The sequence below is a fragment of the Falco cherrug genome, chromosome 9 (assembly GCF_023634085.1).
Source record: "Falco cherrug isolate bFalChe1 chromosome 9, bFalChe1.pri, whole genome shotgun sequence".
NCBI classification, from domain to species: Eukaryota; Metazoa; Chordata; class Aves; order Falconiformes; family Falconidae; genus Falco; species Falco cherrug.
The window spans coordinates 3,656,186-3,675,832 of NC_073705.1; the positions used below are offsets into that span (position 1 = coordinate 3,656,186).

At 42.9% G+C, this 19,647-nt stretch overlaps 1 protein-coding gene across 5 annotated transcripts in view; it reads left to right on the plus strand.

The window, feature by feature from the left end:
* The window catches only part of GBF1 (golgi brefeldin A resistant guanine nucleotide exchange factor 1), a 109,916-nt gene that overhangs the window by 81,524 nt on the left and 8,745 nt on the right, over positions 1-19,647 (plus strand). For all 5 annotated transcript variants that reach the window (XM_055720781.1, XM_055720778.1, XM_055720777.1 and 2 more), the window contains 20 exons: positions 486-715; positions 1,546-1,714; positions 1,804-2,015; positions 2,707-2,805; positions 3,226-3,420; positions 3,795-3,981; positions 4,394-4,534; positions 5,051-5,139; positions 8,309-8,511; positions 8,770-8,893; positions 9,195-9,320; positions 9,900-9,982; positions 12,258-12,494; positions 13,368-13,461; positions 15,870-16,046; positions 16,551-16,615; positions 16,717-16,840; positions 17,405-17,476; positions 18,768-18,862; positions 19,312-19,465. In XM_055720781.1, the coding sequence (XP_055576756.1) occupies positions 486-715; positions 1,546-1,714; positions 1,804-2,015; positions 2,707-2,805; positions 3,226-3,420; positions 3,795-3,981; positions 4,394-4,534; positions 5,051-5,139; positions 8,309-8,511; positions 8,770-8,893; positions 9,195-9,320; positions 9,900-9,982; positions 12,258-12,494; positions 13,368-13,461; positions 15,870-16,046; positions 16,551-16,615; positions 16,717-16,840; positions 17,405-17,476; positions 18,768-18,862; positions 19,312-19,465 (2,876 nt within the window). The remainder of the gene's footprint in view (positions 1-485; positions 716-1,545; positions 1,715-1,803; positions 2,016-2,706; positions 2,806-3,225; positions 3,421-3,794; positions 3,982-4,393; positions 4,535-5,050; positions 5,140-8,308; positions 8,512-8,769; positions 8,894-9,194; positions 9,321-9,899; positions 9,983-12,257; positions 12,495-13,367; positions 13,462-15,869; positions 16,047-16,550; positions 16,616-16,716; positions 16,841-17,404; positions 17,477-18,767; positions 18,863-19,311; positions 19,466-19,647) is intronic.

Genomic DNA, 19,647 nt, shown 5'->3' on the forward strand with positions numbered 1-19,647 from the left:
TTCTATTACAATTCCATTTGTTTAGGGAGAATTAAAGAAATAGTTCTTGTCTTCCAAGCAAGCTAAAATTCTCATTTTGAAGGAATGATTAATTCTTGATTCAAGTCTTTAAAGTGATTGTGCCATTGTATCAGAGAGTGAAGTACACCTTTTGGACTACTTTCAGATTCCTTCTTCATTATAGAAACCCTCTGCACCCTTTATCTAATTATGTGAATTACCTTGTTTGCTGAAGCTGTTAGATTCCAACTATTGTTCTTTAATTTAGAGGACTGTTAGTATCTCACCCATTCATCTATTTAATCCATTAATACCTAGCAGAAGAGAGCTTAGTTTATGTACATTCTCTCCATTAATGCATAACTATCTGAGCATTTGTTGTGCGAAGCAGTGATCCAAGTAATTCTTTGTTGCTGTATTGAATGTATAAATTTGTGGTTGAGGAACAGAATAACACTGATCTTTTTGCTTCCATTTCTCATCAGCAAGTGGAGTTACTTTCATAGATGGTCCTTCTCCCAGCTCCTCTGGGAGCTCAGAAAATGTTTCATCAGCAGTCAGCCCAGCAACAGACAGTGGTTTGGAGTTGTCCTCACAGACTACCTCCAAGGAAGACCTGACAGACTTGGACCAAGTCACTTCTTTGGGAGTTAATGCAGGAATGCCTTCAAATGAGGCCAAAGGCACTGAAAATCAAAATCAGCCCGAACTCCAGGTAGTTTATTCTTAGGGTCAGAATAAAACATTCTTTGCTGTAAGTGATTTGTAAATTCACAAGCATTCATTCTTTTTTTTCTCTTGAGACCATCCATCTCCATTGGCTCAGAAATAACTGTGCAGCCCATCAGAGCACCTACATAGCTAGTTGTACTCCTGCCGATACCATTAACCTTAACTAAAGGAGAAACTGTTAGAGGGAAACGCAGAGGAAAACTGCAGAACTCACTTTATTATCTTTAGGGAACAATTTTACTTGCAGCTGTTGGTGTTTGTGCATGTGCATTGCTGTTGCTGTGAAATATTGACAAACCTGAACAAGGCCTTTGTCAGCAAGTTTTCCTCAGTGTTGTCTCCACTTCTTCTGCAACAGTATTACTGTTGAGTGGGTGGATTAGAGCTGCAAAGAACCTTTCAGCAATGCAGGTGTTTTGAATGATAAAAATGCTAAGAAGGCATGGATGGAAATAGTGCACTGAAATTATGTAGCATTTACAACAAAAAATATGAGCCAGATCCTAACCTCTGGGGCAGTAAGAACTGATTGGTTATAGGAGTATCTTCAAAGTCAAGTCCTGAGACTGGGCACCTAGAGTTACGTAAAATGCATAAAAACTAAATGGAAGTGAAAGGGCAGAGAGGGTGCAGATTGTCTAGATGCGCTCTTTTCTCTTAAATTTTGTTTTCCTGCTCCTCTTCCATTAGTGACCTGTATAGTTTTCATAGTTCTGGATGAACAGTGAACAATAAGCCTTTCTTTTTGCTTGTCTAGTGCTTGTTAACTCTTGTTTTGCTTCTTTCATTCCAAAATGACTGGTATCGATGAAGAATGAAAGTCTGAGGGAGGAGAAGATCCAGTCAGCTTCCGTGGAGTCTATCCCTGAGGTCCTAGAGGAGTGCACATCTGTAGCAGAACATTCTGACTCTGCCTCGGTTCATGACATGGACTATGTAAATCCCCGAGGAGTACGTTTTACTCAGTCTTCCCTAAAAGAAGGTGAGAGTTGGGCAGTGCTGTAACATTTGTTAGGCACCTGCAAAAAACAAAAGCAAAGTTAAGAGTGCTAATCTGTCTTTTTCCTTTAGGAGCAGCACTGGTCCCATATGGTCTACCATGTATTAGAGAACTGTTCCGCTTTCTTATCTCACTCACCAACCCTCATGACCGCCACAACTCTGAGGTGATGATCCACATGGGGCTGCAGCTGCTAACTGTTGCCCTAGAATCAGCACCCATTGCAAACTGCCAGTCCCTCTTGGGACTTGTGAAGGAGGAGTTGTGCCGGCACCTATTTCAAGTGAGTCTGGCTTATGCTAGCATGGCATATGGCACTGGGGAGTCAGATACTAATTTGCATCAGAGTCTATCAGAATTTAGTATTCTGAGCTTTGGCAGGTCTCACTCTTCAATTAAGCTCTCTGCTGCATTGCAATAAAAGTTCTGAATTGCACCAGTGAAACAGTGCTGTTGCAAAGCCAGAAGGGTTGTCATGTGCTGCTTTCTTCAGACCAGGGCCAAGAAGGATGAAGGTAATTTGAATGAACTGTTACTGTGGGGCAACACTGTGTTTTGATATAATTGGTTTTGATGTAATTATGGATGCAGGTTACCAGCTTAGTAGTAGGCAGAACATTTGGTGTACCAAGCTGTTAATTGCACAAGGACCATCTCAGAGGCAAGTCTTCTCCCAGGTTCTTTCACCACTAAAAAGATCTGTGGACTTGGCAAAAGAACAAAGTTGTACTAAGAACAGTGTTACCACAAGCAGAAGAGAATTAAGTATATTCATCCTCACTAGCAAAAAGTGAAACCAGGAGGTTGAATAAGGGCTTGTTTTTTGAAACACTATTGCTATGGGAGGCAGTGTGTGGGTCTCAAGGCTGTTGCAGGTGATGCCTGCAGTGCCACAGTACTGCTGCTTATAGAACATCATCATGACTAGCCTTCATAATTTTTAATGTTGTTTTTTTGTTTTGTTTCTTACTCAGCTACTAAGTGTTGAACGGCTCAATCTGTATGCAACTTCCCTCAGGGTGTGCTTTCTTCTCTTTGAGAGCATGAGAGAGCATCTGAAATTCCAACTGGAGGTGAGTTTTTTGACTCACTGGGTGCCTAGTAATAATTTATTTGGCTTTGATTAAATGCATATAGCTAGGCGGTAAGATAAAGTCTAAGTATCAATTTACCTTTTTATAAATGACTCAGTGGGTTTTGGGTAGGCTGTGTAGGACTTTTATTGTTGAATAATAAAACATCTTTGAGATAGGTGTACTGCACTGCCTACCTTCATACTGTTGGGGTTTTTTTAGAACAGAGAATTCAGGTGCACTGAGTGGCAGAATTATTTGAAACATTTCTGCAACCTCCTTCAGAATAAGCTATCCTTAAAGACCGAGTGTCATGTGGGAAGATGAAGCTTAAATCTATTTTTGTAGTCCTCAAAGCTATTCACTGTCCTGCTTTCTTTTTTTCTTTTCTTAAACTGAGCTGCCCTGTGTTTCTGCCAGATGTATGTCAAGAAGCTGATGGAAATAATCACTGTGGAAAACCCAAAGATGCCCTATGAAATGAAGGAGATGGCTTTGGAGGCCATTGTTCAGCTGTGGAGGATTCCCAGTTTCGTGACGGAGCTCTACATTAACTACGACTGTGACTACTACTGCGCCAACCTCTTCGAGGAGCTCACCAAGCTGCTCTCCAAGGTGCTGGCCATGGGCCGGGGGCTGCCGGGGGTGGGAGGGGGCAGTGGGGTGCTGGAGGGGAACCCAGTAACTCGGAACAAGGGTCAGTGCTGGTGCAGAGCTTAAGAATTGGAGTAGTTGAAAGATTCGGGGTGAGTAGTCTTGTAGAGATGAAGGCAGCCATTTAACATTTGGAAGCAGAAGAGAATAGCCATGATTCTTTAATAATGTCAGAGCAGCTAAGCTGTTAAGTATATGCTAGAAGGCCTTGTATGAAAAGCTTAGGGTGCTCTGTCATATGCTTTAGGCTTCCCCAAGCTGGGGGAAGACTTCCTTCCCCCTTTATGGTCAGAGAGAGGCATGCAAGTTGACGATTCTTACATTTTATTTCCCAGAATGCCTTCCCAGTTTCTGGACAGCTGTATACTGTCCATCTGCTGTCTCTGGAAGCATTGCTGACAGTGATAGATAGCACTGAGGCACATTGCCAGGCCAAAGTGCTGAGTAACATACATCAACAAGAGAAGGAGGTTGTCAAATCCAGCCCAGAAACCATGAACAGCACCAAAGAAACGAGCAATAGTAAGATCTCTTTCTTTGATATTTTGGTATTAAACTTTAGTCTTGTGCTAAACTTGCAGATCTCATTTTGGTAGTTGATATAGTAAGCTCCTTAAGTATATGTTTTCAGTCTTCCTGTTGCATGCTTTATAACTACATGCTGATGTTAATAACCTTGTTATTTGTAAAATCTGCAGATACTAAAATGTGCCCCTCACATGAAGCTTTATATAAAGACTGTGTCAAGACTGGCAGTCGCAACAGAAGGAGGGCATGCCATGTAGACAAAACACTGAGGAATCACAGTCGCTGGGGGGAGCTCCTTTGAACAGGCATATGTTCAGTTTAGAGTGATCAGTTCATTATTTCTCTGTTGCTAGCTTTTTCCTTGGTTTATGCGTTTGTTTATGCATGGAGTTTTTAACTTCTACAGATAATGAGAGAGTACTCAGTGAGGGAAGATCCTCCACTGCAGTCTCAGAGCCTGCTGGGGCATGTCCTCCCACCAGTGGGTGCCTTATGGCTGACCAGATGAAGGAGAGCTGCATGGAACTGGAAGGAGGAAGCGAGGCAGGTAATAGTCTCTGTGGTACCCTGGTACTCTGAGTGTGCGTATGCTGAGAATGGTCCTGACATTTGCTGACTGGTCCTGCTCTGCTATAGACCACTGTAGCTATTGTGTGTTCAAAATCAGAAGGAGGTATGTGGTGAATATTTATTATGTGTGTGCTATATATGCCTACTATTAAATTTCTCCTGGGAGGGGTTTAGATCTGGTGGGTCACTTTGGGGCAGAAGTGTGAAGTTCATACAGGTGTTTAGTATTTTTAAGGCAGTCAGGAGTTCTCCAGGGGATCAGTAATGCAAGTAGTCAGAACAGCCAGAAAATTAAATCTTGTGGATGTGTGAAACTGTCCAGGACAAAAAGAGGATGGGAGGAGTGTAGTAATTGAATAATAGGAGTGTGACTGCCATTTGCAGGGCAGCATATTGCAACGAGACTCCATGACTGAAAGTTATGATGGGACACTAGTGGGCTGAGTGTTACTCTGGGGATAGTTTTAACTATAATGATGCTTTGTCCTTCTAGCTGAGAAGAGTATCCCCAGGAAACCTACTCGATTTTCTTGTATCCTTCCAAGCCCTCAGGAACTTATGCAGATTAAGAACAAAAAGAAGGTATGATTTGGAATATACTACAAATGCATCTTTGAGTGTTCTCCTTGCTTCTGATCTCATGTGGGCTTTGCGTAACTGGTCATACCTTAGAAATTTTGAGTTCTAGTCTCCCATGATAAGAATTAAATAGTCAGTCACTGAAAACCCTGCTACGCTGCAGAGGCAGCAGTGATTATCTGTTCTGGTTTAGTTTTGCTAAAAGTTGCAAGAGGTGCTGGGGAAATTCTGTGGCACAATTTGTATGCTGGGTCCATCTGATTTCTGGGTTGGAAAGTTGCTGCATCTAGTTTGCATTATATGGAAATAGTCAGGTACTTTCATCAAAAAGGGCAGGTTCCCTACTGTTACCAAAGCTGTAAACAGGGAGCATACCAAGAGGCCCATAGTAGAAATGAACAGTCTAGGCTGCTATTCTGATTTGTTTATTCCTGTGTTTTCTTTATCATAAGGATGACTGGAAAGATTGTCTTGATTGTGGCAAAGCCATTCTTTGTCTAAATGTCTGTTTCTTTAAAACTCATTAATCCAAGTCACAGTCTAAACTTCGTCAGCTTTCCATTCCCTGAGTGGTTCCAGTCTAGGTCTAATGTTGGCAGGAGGTGCTCCATGCTGATGGCTTTTGTATTTATCTACTGTTCTGTGTCAAACATCAAGTGCTGGCCTGCTTGTTCACCTCCAGAGAGAGGATGAACATGATATCTACATTCTCTATGGATTACATGGGACTGGTTTTTTTGGCTAGGGTTTGGGTTTGTTTTTTTCTCTATTCACTGATGTTCTTTGTACAGATTTTGTTCACTTTGCACAACATATACGTGAGGTAGATTAGGTTATTTAGGAAGTAAGAGATTACTAAATTTCAGTATGAAAATGACACATATTCTGGATGAAACATGAGTGGCCGTAATAGTTGTTGGGTAAGGAGCCAGATGATACAGTGGAATAATAAAGTAATGGATTTGAACATTTCATTTATGTTAAAGAGAAGGTTTTGATTTGTACCTGACTAAAAGGCTTCTGACTTCTGTCTCCAGTGTAAGTGTTTTTATTTTACATTGTTATAAGGGAGCAGTGGTCATATTTGTGGTCATATTTGTTTAAACTTACTTAAACAAAAACACTGAAGAAAGTACAACAGATCTCTTTCTACTGCTGTGCTCATCTGTGCTTTGTGATCTGCTGTGGCAGTCTCTGGATCTGAATGTAATTTAAGGCATTGGTTTCCCTCTAGAAATTCTGCTACAGTACTTAAGAAGTTGGTTCTTCACCTACAACACAGTGCTGCAGTGGGATAATGCTGACTGGCTTCCCAAGCCACAAGGATAGTGGGGGGAAGTGATTGTCAGCATAGTCTTCAAAGGAACCACTGAGTTTCGGCATTAGCTAATTTCTAATAAATGAATATTGATTTAGTTACACTTTCATTTGTAATCCTTTGCGTTAAATCTAGCTTTTGTGGCAACTTTGCTGATGGACTTTGTGAAAGTCCATTGTTGAGAAGGGAGCTTGCATGGAGTGCTTCCACTGTTCCAAGCGAAAACCTCTGATAATACTGCAGCTTTACTGTGCTGGAAAACAAGGATAGGAGTCAAGAGCATTGCCAGTGGCTGAGTTTCCTTAAAAACAGTTCCAGGTGGTCCTAGAAAAAGGGTAGTGCCTTACACTGCCGCAGAGGGCAGAAAGACGTTCATAAATCTGTTAGTTTGCCCAGGGAAAATCCTTTCCTGACCCTAAATCTGCTAATGGTTTCATCCTAAGCATGTAAACAGGGCACACCAAACACTCAGCTCTAGTAATGTTGATGCTGGCATGGCACCAGCATGTTGTGCTTCCTTTAACCTCTGAAGTACTAAACATTACAACAGGTGGAAGGAGGAAAAAAGATAAATAAAAGCAGATAACAAATCACGCATCAAATGGAAAGTTTTCTTTGACATTTCCAAAGGTAGTGACCAGAAGCTCAGAAGCATAGCACTGACATGATTATAAATGCAGTGCAAACTGCCGGCAGTCTTCCAGGTGGTCTTAAGAAGTATAACCAGTCCATAGAATACCCTAGGGCTTAGGTTGCAGGATTTACAGCTGAACAGAAATGCTGCTAGCGTCATACAGTCCCTTCAGGCCTGTTATACCAGGGCAGCACATGGTTGTTGGTTTTTTTTATGCCCTCACTGGGTCCTTGTGCGCTCTGTGCTGTTTCAGGGTCTGTATTTTGCTGCAATTTGAGGATGTCACACAAGCAGGGAAGCAACGAACAGGGGGCTGGTGGCTTCTGAGGTACTAAGAAACCCAGGGGAGCTAGTAGTCATGATGGTCACGAATTTAGTTCACTAGGTCATCGCTAGCAGTTTGATCGTGATAGGAGCTAACAGGGAACTGACATTTATTCTGGTGCCTTAGTAAAGTTCATACAGTTGTTTGTGCTTTTGGTTTTTCTGAACACCACCAAGAACGTTCAGTTAACCCTTTCTTAGTCAGGTGTATTAATACACTGTGACTTTGGTACAGTCTAGTTTCCTAAAATAAGAATGAAGCAGGGCATAGTAGCTGACTTCCCTTAAAACCAAAAATGCATCTGCTCTTCCCAACTGACAGGTAGCTTTGTCATGCCAGAATACCAGGTGTTCCTGGGACCATGTCTCACTAACAGAATGTTTTCTCGTTTTCTGGTTTAAGCTTTTGCAGTACTTCTTCCTTGCACCTGCTGAATAAGTGCTAAGGATTCTTACTGCATGTCTGCTGGCACTGAGGTAGCATAAAAACACCAGGAGCTAAAGGGTACAGAAGAGGGCATGGAGCAGTGTTGCTGTTGCAGCTGGGTAGAGCTGATCTTGCCACATGTCTGGGGTTCATCAGAGACCCTCCTCTGCTCTGTTTACACACTAGAGCAGGTGGGGCATTTTGGGTATCAGAGCTAATATCTCGGTGAAATGTCAGAGCTTTTCCAAGGTGGCAGCTCATGCTTGCTCTGTCCAGTATTAGTTGGTAGTGAATCCTTGTGATGAATGCAGGTTTTCTGGCCTTGGTCAGCCTTTTTTCCTGGATTACTCAGTACAATAAACTTGATCATGGAATAAACATTTCTACTTCGCTTTTGGTTCAAATACCAAGAACAATCTAAAGTAAGAAATGCACTTCAAGCTTGTAATTACCAGAATGTCTCCTTCAGCTCCTGATAACCGGCACAGAGCAGTTCAACCAAAAGCCAAAGAAAGGGATACAATTTCTGCAGGAGAAGAACCTTCTTGCCACCCCCATTGACAACAATGAGGTGGCCAGGTGGCTGCGGGAAAATCCTCGCCTTGACAAAAAGATGATTGGGGAATTTGTAAGCGACCGTAAGAACATAGACTTGCTGGAAAGCTTTGTTGGGTGAGTATCTTTCTCTGTAAAGACTGGAGAGACGATTACATACATAATCACCTGTATGATTGTTTACTTTCTTTTGTTGGTTTTTTTTGCCTGTTCATGGTATTTTATTTTTTTTTCTCCTCACCCTCCACTCTTTACTGTCTGTCCTCTGTGAAATCTGGTGTTCTGATGCTGCAGCAAACAAAATTGTAGTCAGTGAGTTTATCCTACCTTTCCCATCCTGTTCCAGTTTCTCATTACGTTTCCTTCTTCTTGCAGGACTTTCAGCTTCCAAGGCTTAAGGCTGGATGAAGCTTTGAGACTTTATCTAGAGGCCTTCAGATTACCGGGAGAGGCACCTGTAATCCAGAGACTGCTGGAAGCCTTCACAGAACATTGGAGGGTGTGTACTTGGTGGGCAGAAAGCTCAAAACTGCATTCATTCTTGAGCATCTGCTTGCCGTGATGGACATGTCAGATCCGACTGCCTGTATAAGCTTACTGTGCCCTGCAGGCAGCAGCTGTTGTTTTGTAGATGGCAGTGGCACATAGATTTTGAGGTGCTTTGTGGGAGCTGGAGCCAGAATCTTGGGTTTTTAGTTGTCCCAGAGGTACTTCAGTACCGTGGGTAAGAAAACGGCTGTCTCGAGTCACTGATATCACCCTTCCTGTAGGACTAATTTGTGCATACATTTGCCTTTCAGAAATCAAATGGATCCCCATTTGCCAATAGTGATGCCTGCTTTGCCCTGGCCTATGCAGTTATTATGCTGAACACTGACCAGCACAACCATAATGTCCGCAAGCAGAATGTCCCTATGACTCTGGAGGTGGGTGTGATCTGTGCAGGCACCTGTCTTCTCTGGCTTTGCTAGCAGTGTAGTACCTGTCTTTATCTCAGTGGCATTCTCTGTTTTTTTTCCCTGGCATCCATTGCTCATGTAGACAATAAGCTGGTGTGCAGCACTGAAGTTGAGTACGGTTGGAGAGGGGAGCTGTGGGCAAGGGACAGTCTGAAGAAACACAGGCTTAGCAGAAAACTTGCTGAGCTCGTCAAGAGGCTTCTGTGTGTGTGAGCAAAATGTATCCTAAGACACAATAAGAATGAGAAGATTGTTGAACCGCTGTGGATTTCTGGAGAGTTCAGGTCCTGTGAGTGTCAGTGCAGTGGTACAGACCTGTCATTCTGGTGTCTCGCCTCAGCTAAGCCAGTATTACGTTTCCTTGTGAGCAGAGACAGGGGTTGCTGCACACTACTGCCACTAAGAAAAGTATTTAGTCTTTGAGGCTACATGTTGAAGAACACAGGAAAATCTCCTTCTGGTCTCATGAACAAGTGGACTACTGATCCTAGCCACACAGTTCAAGCTGGAGATATTAGGAATTAATGTTGATGTAACCTTTTTCAGGAGTTTCGAAAGAACCTGAAAGGTGTGAATGGAGGCAAAGACTTTGAACAGGACATATTGGAAGACATGTACCATGCCATCAAGTAAGAATCTATCATCTTCTATGCAGAGGGAAAAGTCGAGTTGTTTGGTGTGTGAGACCTTTGGAGAGTATGGAGAGACACTCACTGATCACATGCCTGTTTGCCTCAAACTAACTTCCAGCTCCATGTGGGGCTGTGGTAACAAGCCTGTCACAGTGATTGCACTGGTTTTGTAACTATGGATTCTTGCCATGGTATTTTAATCCACAGAGCTTAAGCTAAAGTTAAAAAATGTCATGCCTTCTATCAACATGCAAAAGAACGGCTGAGCAAGATGAGCACACGTGAAATGCTATATCTAAGAAGGCTCAGTTATCCAGGCCAGCCCTTTGGTTTTCTTTAGAATTTTTAACGTAGTACTAGAGGTAGTATCTCATCCCCAGGACAGCACTCGTGCCCTGACATAACATGTCCAGGTCTCAGTCTCGTATGTTCTGCTTTGAGCTCTTCATATGAGGCTGCTGTTTGCACCAATCTCTTTTGCCACTCCTGAAGCTCTTGGCGCACTGATCAGTATTTGAGGAGAATTCCTGGTAGCTGAGGCCCTTGTGTGCACACTAGCTCTGGGCTGAGATCTTTAATAACAGCTCAGAAATCTAGCCTGTCAGTAAATCCAGGCCCAGACAATTTGAAGCTGAGAGGATTACATCTCTGAGGAGACAGGATGCAACTCTCAATCTCAGCTGATTTCAGTCTGCAGTGGCAGGCAGCGGCTCGTGCTGGAAACAGGGCAGTGTGATTAGGCTGACCCTCCCTTTTGAGCCTGCTCTGGGAAGATTGGGATGCTGCCTGTACTGAATATCCAGAAATTCTTCCAAGAGGTAGCTCTAGCTTTCAAATAGAGCTCTAGTTTTGATTGGCCTCTCTCCCCTGAGAGTGTTCTTAATATTTTGAGTAGCACCCTGAGAATGTCTTTATATCTCTCAGTTATATAGTACCTCTGTCCATCTATTCCCCTTATCCTGCCTTCACCAGATACTTTGGCTTTTTCAGTATGTTCTATGGCTAAAGCAATTGGTGTGTCATTTCAGTATCGCTCCATGTCAGATGGATTGCCCCAGTGTCATAGTTGAGATTGAAGGGCTCTTTGTTTTCTTTGTATTATTAGGGGGAAAAAAATCAGACTGTAATCTGTACAGAGTAGTACATGATTTCAGCGGGACCTCAGCATTTCACTTTTGAGCACAATTTCGTTTCCTGAGACTTTTCAAGTAAACCCAATCATGTGCTTCTGTTAATATTAATCAAATATGTATTCTTATTAAAAATATGCTGTTGACTGCAAACTTACTTTCCTATATAATCTCGGTCATTATTGCTCTTGTCAAAAATAGGCAGGCACCTGAAACTGAGAAAAGCTTATTTCTTATGCATAAATCAAGAGGGGTTTTTATAGTTGTTGTTAGCACATGAAAATTGCTGCTTTGGCGACTGAAGCACATTATTTTTTGATTGTTGCAGAAAGACCTACTTTTCAGATTGGCTGCAATCCACTATTCTTAGTAGATTTGAGACTCTTGTTCAAGTAATTGGTCATTTGCAGAGGATTATCAGTTACATATGCAATGTTACCCAAGTCTAGGGATTATGTAATTAAGCTTGATATATTTATATATCCTGGGATTGCAAGTACTTCTTGGCATTTATCATAATTGTTTTATTATTGTATAGCTTTAACCCAGTTAGAATAAGGAGCTGGTACCCTCATTATGAATCACCCATCATACATTTGGTTTCTTACTTTGTTTTTAATTTTGTACTACTTGTCTTTCTGATATTTGATGTTGGCATAATATGAATATTTGCATTATTTGTCTAGAAAGGTACTTATGCCTACTGTTGACTGCAGTGGTTATAGCAATGTTTTATTAATTTTTCTTTTATCTGGAAGTAGAGCTATGCAGAGCACTCTGACAAAGTGAGAGTTGGGGTGGGAAGTTGAAGCTATGCCAGTGTGCTGTCCAAAATTTCCCATCATGTAACTGCAGTACGTGTTGCGTTTTGCACTTGGTAGTGTTAGGTAGCTGCTTCTTCAGTACTGTCCTTAAGTGTTTTCTGCTGGGTGCTGCTGAGAGCCAGCAGACTTGATATCCAGGATATCTAAGAGGGTCAGGGGAACCAGGCAGGCCTAGGAAAATAGAATGTTTCAGGAGCTGGCAAAACACTCCAAAGTAGGTATCACTTAGTTTTGAGACCACGTAATTAAAGGCACTGTGTAAATGTTAAGTTTGGATCAGGATGAACAGTTCAACCTTTCTGCCTTCCTTCCTTGTAGAAATGATGAGATAGTGATGCCAGAAGAACAGACAGGCCTGGTAAAGGAAAACTATATCTGGAATGTCCTGCTACATCGTGGTGCCACTGATGAGGGAATATTTCTCCACGTGCCTCCTGGAAGCTATGATCATGATCTCTTCACGATGACGTGGGGGCCAACCATCGCAGCACTTTCTTATGTTTTTGACAAGAGCTTAGAAGAAACAATCATCCAGAAGGCTATCTCTGGTTTCAGGTAACTCTTGCCTTCATTAAGACCTGGAAAAGTTCAAGTGTGGCCATTGTCCTCCGTTTACCTGCTGGAGACATCACAGCAATTGAAGAGCATTTTATTGTGACCTGTGGTCCTTTAGTTTTGTTCTGTCATTTGTATTGATTCATCCCATCTTGGCCTCTCTTGGTTGCCACTCACTGTTTGGCTTGACTGCTCTGTTGTAATAAATCAAAGTGCCTGGGGTATGTATTTTTGAACTCCAACCTGGTTACATTTAAAAGACCTGCTGACATAGCTGTGCTGCATGGTACTGAGGAGAAAAATGTCACTTTTAACTTGCACAGTGATGCTGGCATAATCCCTATATATGAATAAAACCTCTCATGTGTACGAAGCTATAACTGTGGCTGAATGGGATGGGGGATTTTTTTTTTATTTTTTCTGTCCTAGATGACCAGTATTAAAAGAAATCAAACTGGAACAATCTTTGGTCCGGTCCTGCTTAGATCCAGACCAAATGATGCCTTAAGCATAGTTTTAAAGCTCTGTTAATATACTGCTGTAGCCATGATCTGTTGGAAACTAGACCTTCAACACTACTGCCAATCTCAGCAACTCTCTCTTCTGTCAAGGCAAGAGATTAGGTGTATTGGCTTAGGTGTGAGTCGTCTGTCTGTTTAGACTTGCTTCTTGAAAGTGATCCTGTGGACAAATATCACGATGTATGAATGAGAATTGAGATTATTTGAGGGATAATAGTATTCAGCATTCATTATGAGTGGGTGAAGAGAAACGTCTAAAATGTGAACGGAGAGGCTCTCTGATTTGCTGTCTGGTAGACAGACTTGTCTGTGCTGACTAACTACATAATTTTCTGTTTTCTTCTTTCCCCAGGAAATGTGCAATGATTTCTGCTCACTATGGCCTTAGTGATGTGTTTGACAATCTCATAATTTCTCTCTGCAAGTTTACAGCCCTCAGCAGCGAGGTAAGTTTGCAAGGAGGGGAAAGAAGCATGGGTTTTAGTATATCAGAGCTATCTTCCTCTATTAAACAGTAATACTTGCTTATTTTAGTTATCACTATATCTGTAGGTTTCTATCAGCCTCTGCCTAGAGTTTTCTGGAAGAGGCAATGAAAAGTGTATAAATGAAGTAGGATTTCCATAGGACACGTTGAAATACACACGTTTCCTTCTCCTCACTCACAAGTGGCAGTGCAGAGCAGAATGCCAAGATGCAGAGGAGACTTAGATCTCCCTGCAATCAAGACAGTGATCATCCATGATCCTGAGCAAGTTTATGCATTTCAGCTATTGAATATTTAGTTATAGGGCTTATGCAGTGCCAAGAGGGACTGTTTTGTGAGCTGTTCTTCAAAGTGTGGGGGCTGTGCACCCACCCAGCGTAAAGGGTTTAGAAAAACAAATGGTTTGAATTGTTGGACGATACATGGAGTCTTGGTAATAAAATCAGCTGTTAGCCCCAGTTTTGGCAAGCCCTGAAGACCATTTCCATGGGTTGTACTGCGGGAATAAGTTCAAGGTACAGTGGTTAGTGTGAGCTTTTTTTTTTTTTTTGCCTAGATCTGTTTGTGTGCTACAGTATCAGCCTGTTTTTCCCCAAGGCGTTTGGTAGTGTGTGGCAGACTACTAAGGAGCTAAGTGCTAAGGAGAAAATGACAGCAATTCCTTTAAAAGGTCAGAACTTGCAAAGAATCTCACAGCATTGCTCTGAGAACCAGTGCAAGATTCACAGTGAGCAGATCAGAATTGCCACACATACAAAAAAAAGGGAAACAAGATCATTCAAGACTGAAAGCACGGGAGTAAAAAGGCCAAGACAGGTGATACTTTTAAATCCCTTGAAGGGATCGCAAAAAGGCAACAGTCCTGCAAATTAATCCAGCTAATGGAATTGGACTGCAGGGAAATGGGATTGTTTGGACTGAATGCTTTGGATCACTTGCATTCTAGCATTGGTAGCAGTAAAAATGTACCAGGGTGACTATTAAAAGACGAAGAAATCCCAAGCAGTGAGGTTGCCTTAGATTCCCTCTTCCTCCGCAGCTCACAACAGTGAAGATGAAATACTTGATCGTCTCCAGGCATACCAGACCTTGAGACTACCACTAGATAACACACACAGAGGAATGTCTGCCATGAAACAACTGTTGGACACAGATTTACACAGTTAGAAACAACTAGACTAAGCCCTCAGAGGCACCAGCTATTGCCAGCTGCATCCCATCTAGTTGTGACACTTGAGACTGGAATCTGGAGCACTCCGAGGTTTGTGTAAATTAAGCAAGCATGTCTTTTGGTGATGATGTAGAGAATCAGGGACTTCTGGATTTGAAGAAGGCCCTAAGTTCTTATCTTTGGCCAGATTCCAAGTGCACCAATTACTTTCTGTTGTCCTGAATTCCTGTAAGGCTTGGAGACAGTAGTGGGATATGGCAACTGAACAAATATTTGAAAGACAGTCTGGTGAAAGGGGAGAAGGAGGGGCTGTCTTCAGGACCTGAGGAGACAAAACAAAGAGCAACTGTTAGAAAGCAAGGGAAGAACATCAAAGTATCACTTAGCTGCTAGTCGCTTCCCAGGCCAGATCATCCTGGTGATCATCCTGTCCGAGCACTGCAATTGCTATGCCTGGCCACTTTGGCTGGAAGAACAGGAATGGAAAGAAACAGGGGCTGGGGGGGGGAGGGGGGATTAAGTGTGTTAGGAAGAAAAAGTGCCCCACTTCTTGATCTACAGTTAAAACTCACACTGACTCAGCGTATAAGTAGTAGTAGTAGTTTTGGCGGCAGCATGTACTTGATTGGTTTCAATGACTTGGCACGCTTTTTGTGTTTTGAAAAGCTGTGAGTGCGTTTAACAGATTATGGGGAATTGTGATCCAGTAATTGGCAGAGACAGCATGTCAGGGTTCATCACTCTTACTTTGAATCTTGCTGTTAAGTAGTGGTAGGGGTAGCTTTGCAAGTCAGTAATGATCCAGCCATAGTTTCCTTCTCTAACAGTAGAGCAGAGTAATTGCTGCTTCCAGAAGAGATGTGGTACTTTTTGTAGAAGGCTTTGATCATGGAGTGAGTTCCCATAGCAGAATAAATTAGTGTTAGTGAGTTTTCAGCAGGCACTTTCAGTATGTTCTGTATTGCTGTTGTCCTTGGAGATCTTATATCAAAGTGTTTCAGTGATTCAGCTTGTATCAGGTAAGCCGTCTTGTCCTTGTTTTTGTGCAAAGTTGAATGTGAGCTGAGGAGTTATCCAAGCATCATACACAGAATTGTTGTCTTTCCTATAACCAGTTCTGAACAGCCTGCCCTAATTTGTCTTGAAAAGAAAACATCTCTTACTGACAGATTGCCACCCCCTCTTCTTTCCTGCAGTCTATTGAGAACCTACCCACTGTTTTTGGAAGTAATCCCAAGGCCCATATTGCAGCAAAGACTGTGTTTCATTTGGCCCATCGCCATGGTGACATTCTGCGGGAGGGCTGGAAAAACATCATGGAGGCCATGCTACAGCTTTTCCGAGCAGAGCTGCTGCCCAAGGCCATGGTGGAGGTAATAACAGCTGGCCTGCGGGTAATTGAAGAGCAGGGGAGTGGGAAGCCAGTTTTTCATAGAACCAGTTCAAAGAGGAGAGTTCTCTTGCAAAGGCCTGGCTTTGGTAAAGCGTGTGCAGAGCTAGAAAGCCTGCGAAGGGTGTAGCATTTGAGTTATGTGCAGGCTCCAGCTTCTTTTGTAGGGTTTTGGGTTTTTCTCGCATTACTGTTTGTTACATTTGAGAAATTCTAGCATTCATTTCACTTGAACAGATTTTGAATATTGTGCAGAAGAAGGACATGCTTATAGGCATGAAGTATTAGAGCACAGCATTGGTATGGCCAGATGGGGGTGACACTTTACTGGGCGTCTTCACTGGGGGTGAAGAGCTGAGGGTGACTGCCAAACACATGGGCAGCTGGGTGCAGTGTTTCAGCACCAAGTGGAACTTCATGGGCTCGGTGGGGAAGGCTACAAAGAAGTAGACAATTGATCATGTATGTGTTCTGGTCTGTCTTCCAGGTTGAAGACTTTGTGGATCCTAATGGCAAAATCTATTTGCAACGTGAGGAGACACCATCTAACCGGTGAGTACTGTAGATGGCCCAGGCAGTCTTTTTCATACCAAAGCTGGAGAACAATACAATTTCTTGTTTCCTCACTGATGCTGGTGTCTTCTGATTTGCAGTGGTGAATCTACAGTGCTGAGTTTTGTTAGTTGGCTCACCCTTAGTGGGACAGAGCAATCTGGTATGAGGGGGCCATCTACGGAGACACAGGAGGCAAAGCGAGCGGCTCTGGAATGCATAAAGGTAACATACAGGCTGTAAAAGAACCTCCTTTTCCTGGTGGTGACAGTACTGTGTGGATAATGGGCAACAGCAGCATAAATACGCATGCTTCTAGGCAGTATTGCAGGTTCCAGAGGACTTGAAAATTGCAAGAAACTACAGAGGCACCTGTCTGCGTTGACAGCTAAAGGGTCTTATGTGCTGCTGTGCACAAATGCAGTAACGCATGAATACAGGAATGAGTCCCCACAAGAGGCTGGGATCTGCCCCTGGCTTCACAGTAAATTCTCAAATGCCTAATGTTTTCCAAGACAGTGTTAAGGCATATGGTGCCAGCAAATGCTGAACCTAGGGTTTGAGCAGTGTGTGGACAGAGGAGTTATCTGCTAAAATCTGTCTAGCACAGATCAGGTCTGATAAAGGTAACTGATGTTAAAGGAGTGAACTAGCTGGCAGGAATTTTCCTCCAGGTAATTGTGTTAAAGCCACTATCTGTATCTTTCCTGGGAACAAACTGCTTCTGGAGAATGTTTGTATGCCTTCCCCATCCCCCAGATGCCTAGTCCTGTCTTGTATCTTTTGCAGCAATGTGATCCTGAGAAGTTGATCACAGAAAGCAAATTCCTTCAACTTGAATCCCTCCAGGAGCTCATGAAGGTGAGAGAAATACTGGGCAAGGGATTGAACTGGTGATGGAAGAAGTATGCTGCGCATGATAATGGATATGTGCTGTGTACTTGTCTAGCTCCTCTGTCCCCAGAGGAAGTCTTGGACCTTTCTGGGATATGAAACCAGTCATTAGTTTAGCTGTTACATGTAACTTCTGTGCTGGCAGCCACAATTGCTTTCGTAGTAGAGGAAAACATTAAATTGTGGAATGCATTCTAAAAGCCTTGAGGAGGTCAAGGTAAGTGTTTGCAAATATGTGTGGCTTTGTAGGAGCTTAAGGTTTTTCTTCTTTCCTGGTGTGCTGTGTGCCTAATGAGAACATTCTAAAAGGCCACTTTAGAGGCAAGAGCTGTGCAGATTTATTTCGACTGTGTGCTTCTAGGCAGCATGGTTCCTGGCTGCTGTGGGAGCCCTAACAAGGCTGAACTCACTAGCCTTTAGGCTAGAGAACTTCATCTTGCTGGGGGAGGGTAGTTACTTACCTGGTTCTAGTAGTGGCTTCTCAGGCTACTGTGGAGTGTGAGACCACTCCAGAGTGTGGAACAAATCTGGCCGCTGCTCACCATTTCCAAAAGCAAAAAGTGCAGTGCAGCCCTTGCAGGGATGCTGTGTGGCTCCTTGAAGCACAAGTGCCCTTTCCCTTCAGGCTGCTGTAATTGCAGTTCACTGGCCTCATCAATAGGGTGCGTGACGCTATTGAGACTTGTGCTAAAACAAAAGGTTTATTTGTCAAAGTTTGCTGCAGAGGTTCAGAAGAATAGGTATTGAGCTTCAAAATAAAGATGCTAAATGAGTAAACCCCAAAGAACAATATTTAAAACAGCTAAAGCAGAACTTTCTGTTTGGATCACACAAAGACCACTATGTTGCTGGCCCACTGTACAATCTCAGTTCTGGGGAAACATTTTGCTCTTACCCCTTTTATGTCAGGAATTCTCCCTTCATATACAAGCTGATGGCTTGAGGGGAATAGTTCCAGTATTTGTAGTCATTCCTAGGTATGTCTGCCTTTTCTATGCTTCACGTGTTCCTAGCCAGCAGCTGCTGGCTTTCAGAATTCCTCTCCATCTGAGAGACTTTGTCACAGTTCAACATCTTTTAAGTTCACACTGCGTGTCGCATAATAAAAAGAATATGGCTTTCCTTATATTTAGCTTGACTTCTATCCATTGCATTTTTGATAGACTATGCATGACCTCAAAGCGTTCTGTTGGTCCTCACTTGTTGGTGCCCCAGTTTTGGGGGCTTGTGATTCACAAACGTTTCCTGTCTTTTCTAGGCTCTAATCTCTGTGACTCCTGATGAGGAGACATATGACGAAGAGGATGCTGCCTTCTGCTTGGAGATGCTTCTGAGGATTGTGCTAGAGAATAGGTATGACCTTGAAATATATGCAGATTCACTGTAAATGTCCCTGCTTTACTGCAGCTGCTGCCTGGGTCCAGGGAGCGAGTTCCTTATGTGCTTGAGTTGCCAGCTGAAGCAGCATGTGGCTGTAATTTCAGGGCTTAGCAATTCCATGATAGCATGTGCAAACAAGAGGGGCCATTCGCCCATGAATTAGTGCTTGATATTCTGAGATTTGGAGAATATAAACTAAACTTTAGAAGAATTCTCCCCCCGATTGCTTTGCAAGTAATGAAGTAAATAAGAAATCTGACAGCTTTGTTGTTTCTATTTTTCTGTTCTTGTGTCTCCTGGTTGGAGGTTTTTCATTAAAATGAAGAAATATCGGGTTGTCTGGAGTTCTGGGAGAGGTAGCTGGATCCCACTTGTCTCATCTCCTTTCATCCTACCCTTTCCCTCCTCCTCGTTGTGGCTAGGGACCGTGTGACCTGTGTCTGGCAAACTGTCCGAGACCACCTCTATCATCTCTGTGTGCACGCGATGGAGTTCTGCTTCCTGGTGGAGAGAGCAGTGGTGGGGCTGCTGAGACTGGCCATTCGGCTCCTTCGTCGGGAAGAGATCAGTGCACAGGTAAGGGATTTCTGAAAGTCAGTTACTGGGGTTTTGTGGCTACACCTGGCAACACAGGGAACCATTTGCTGTTGAGTGGACCCAAGTTTAAGCTGACTGTGCTGCAGGTAACAACAAACAGCTATTGTAAGTAGCTGTAAATAAATGAAGGGGGACTTCACTGTAGAATGGAGTGTAAAGAG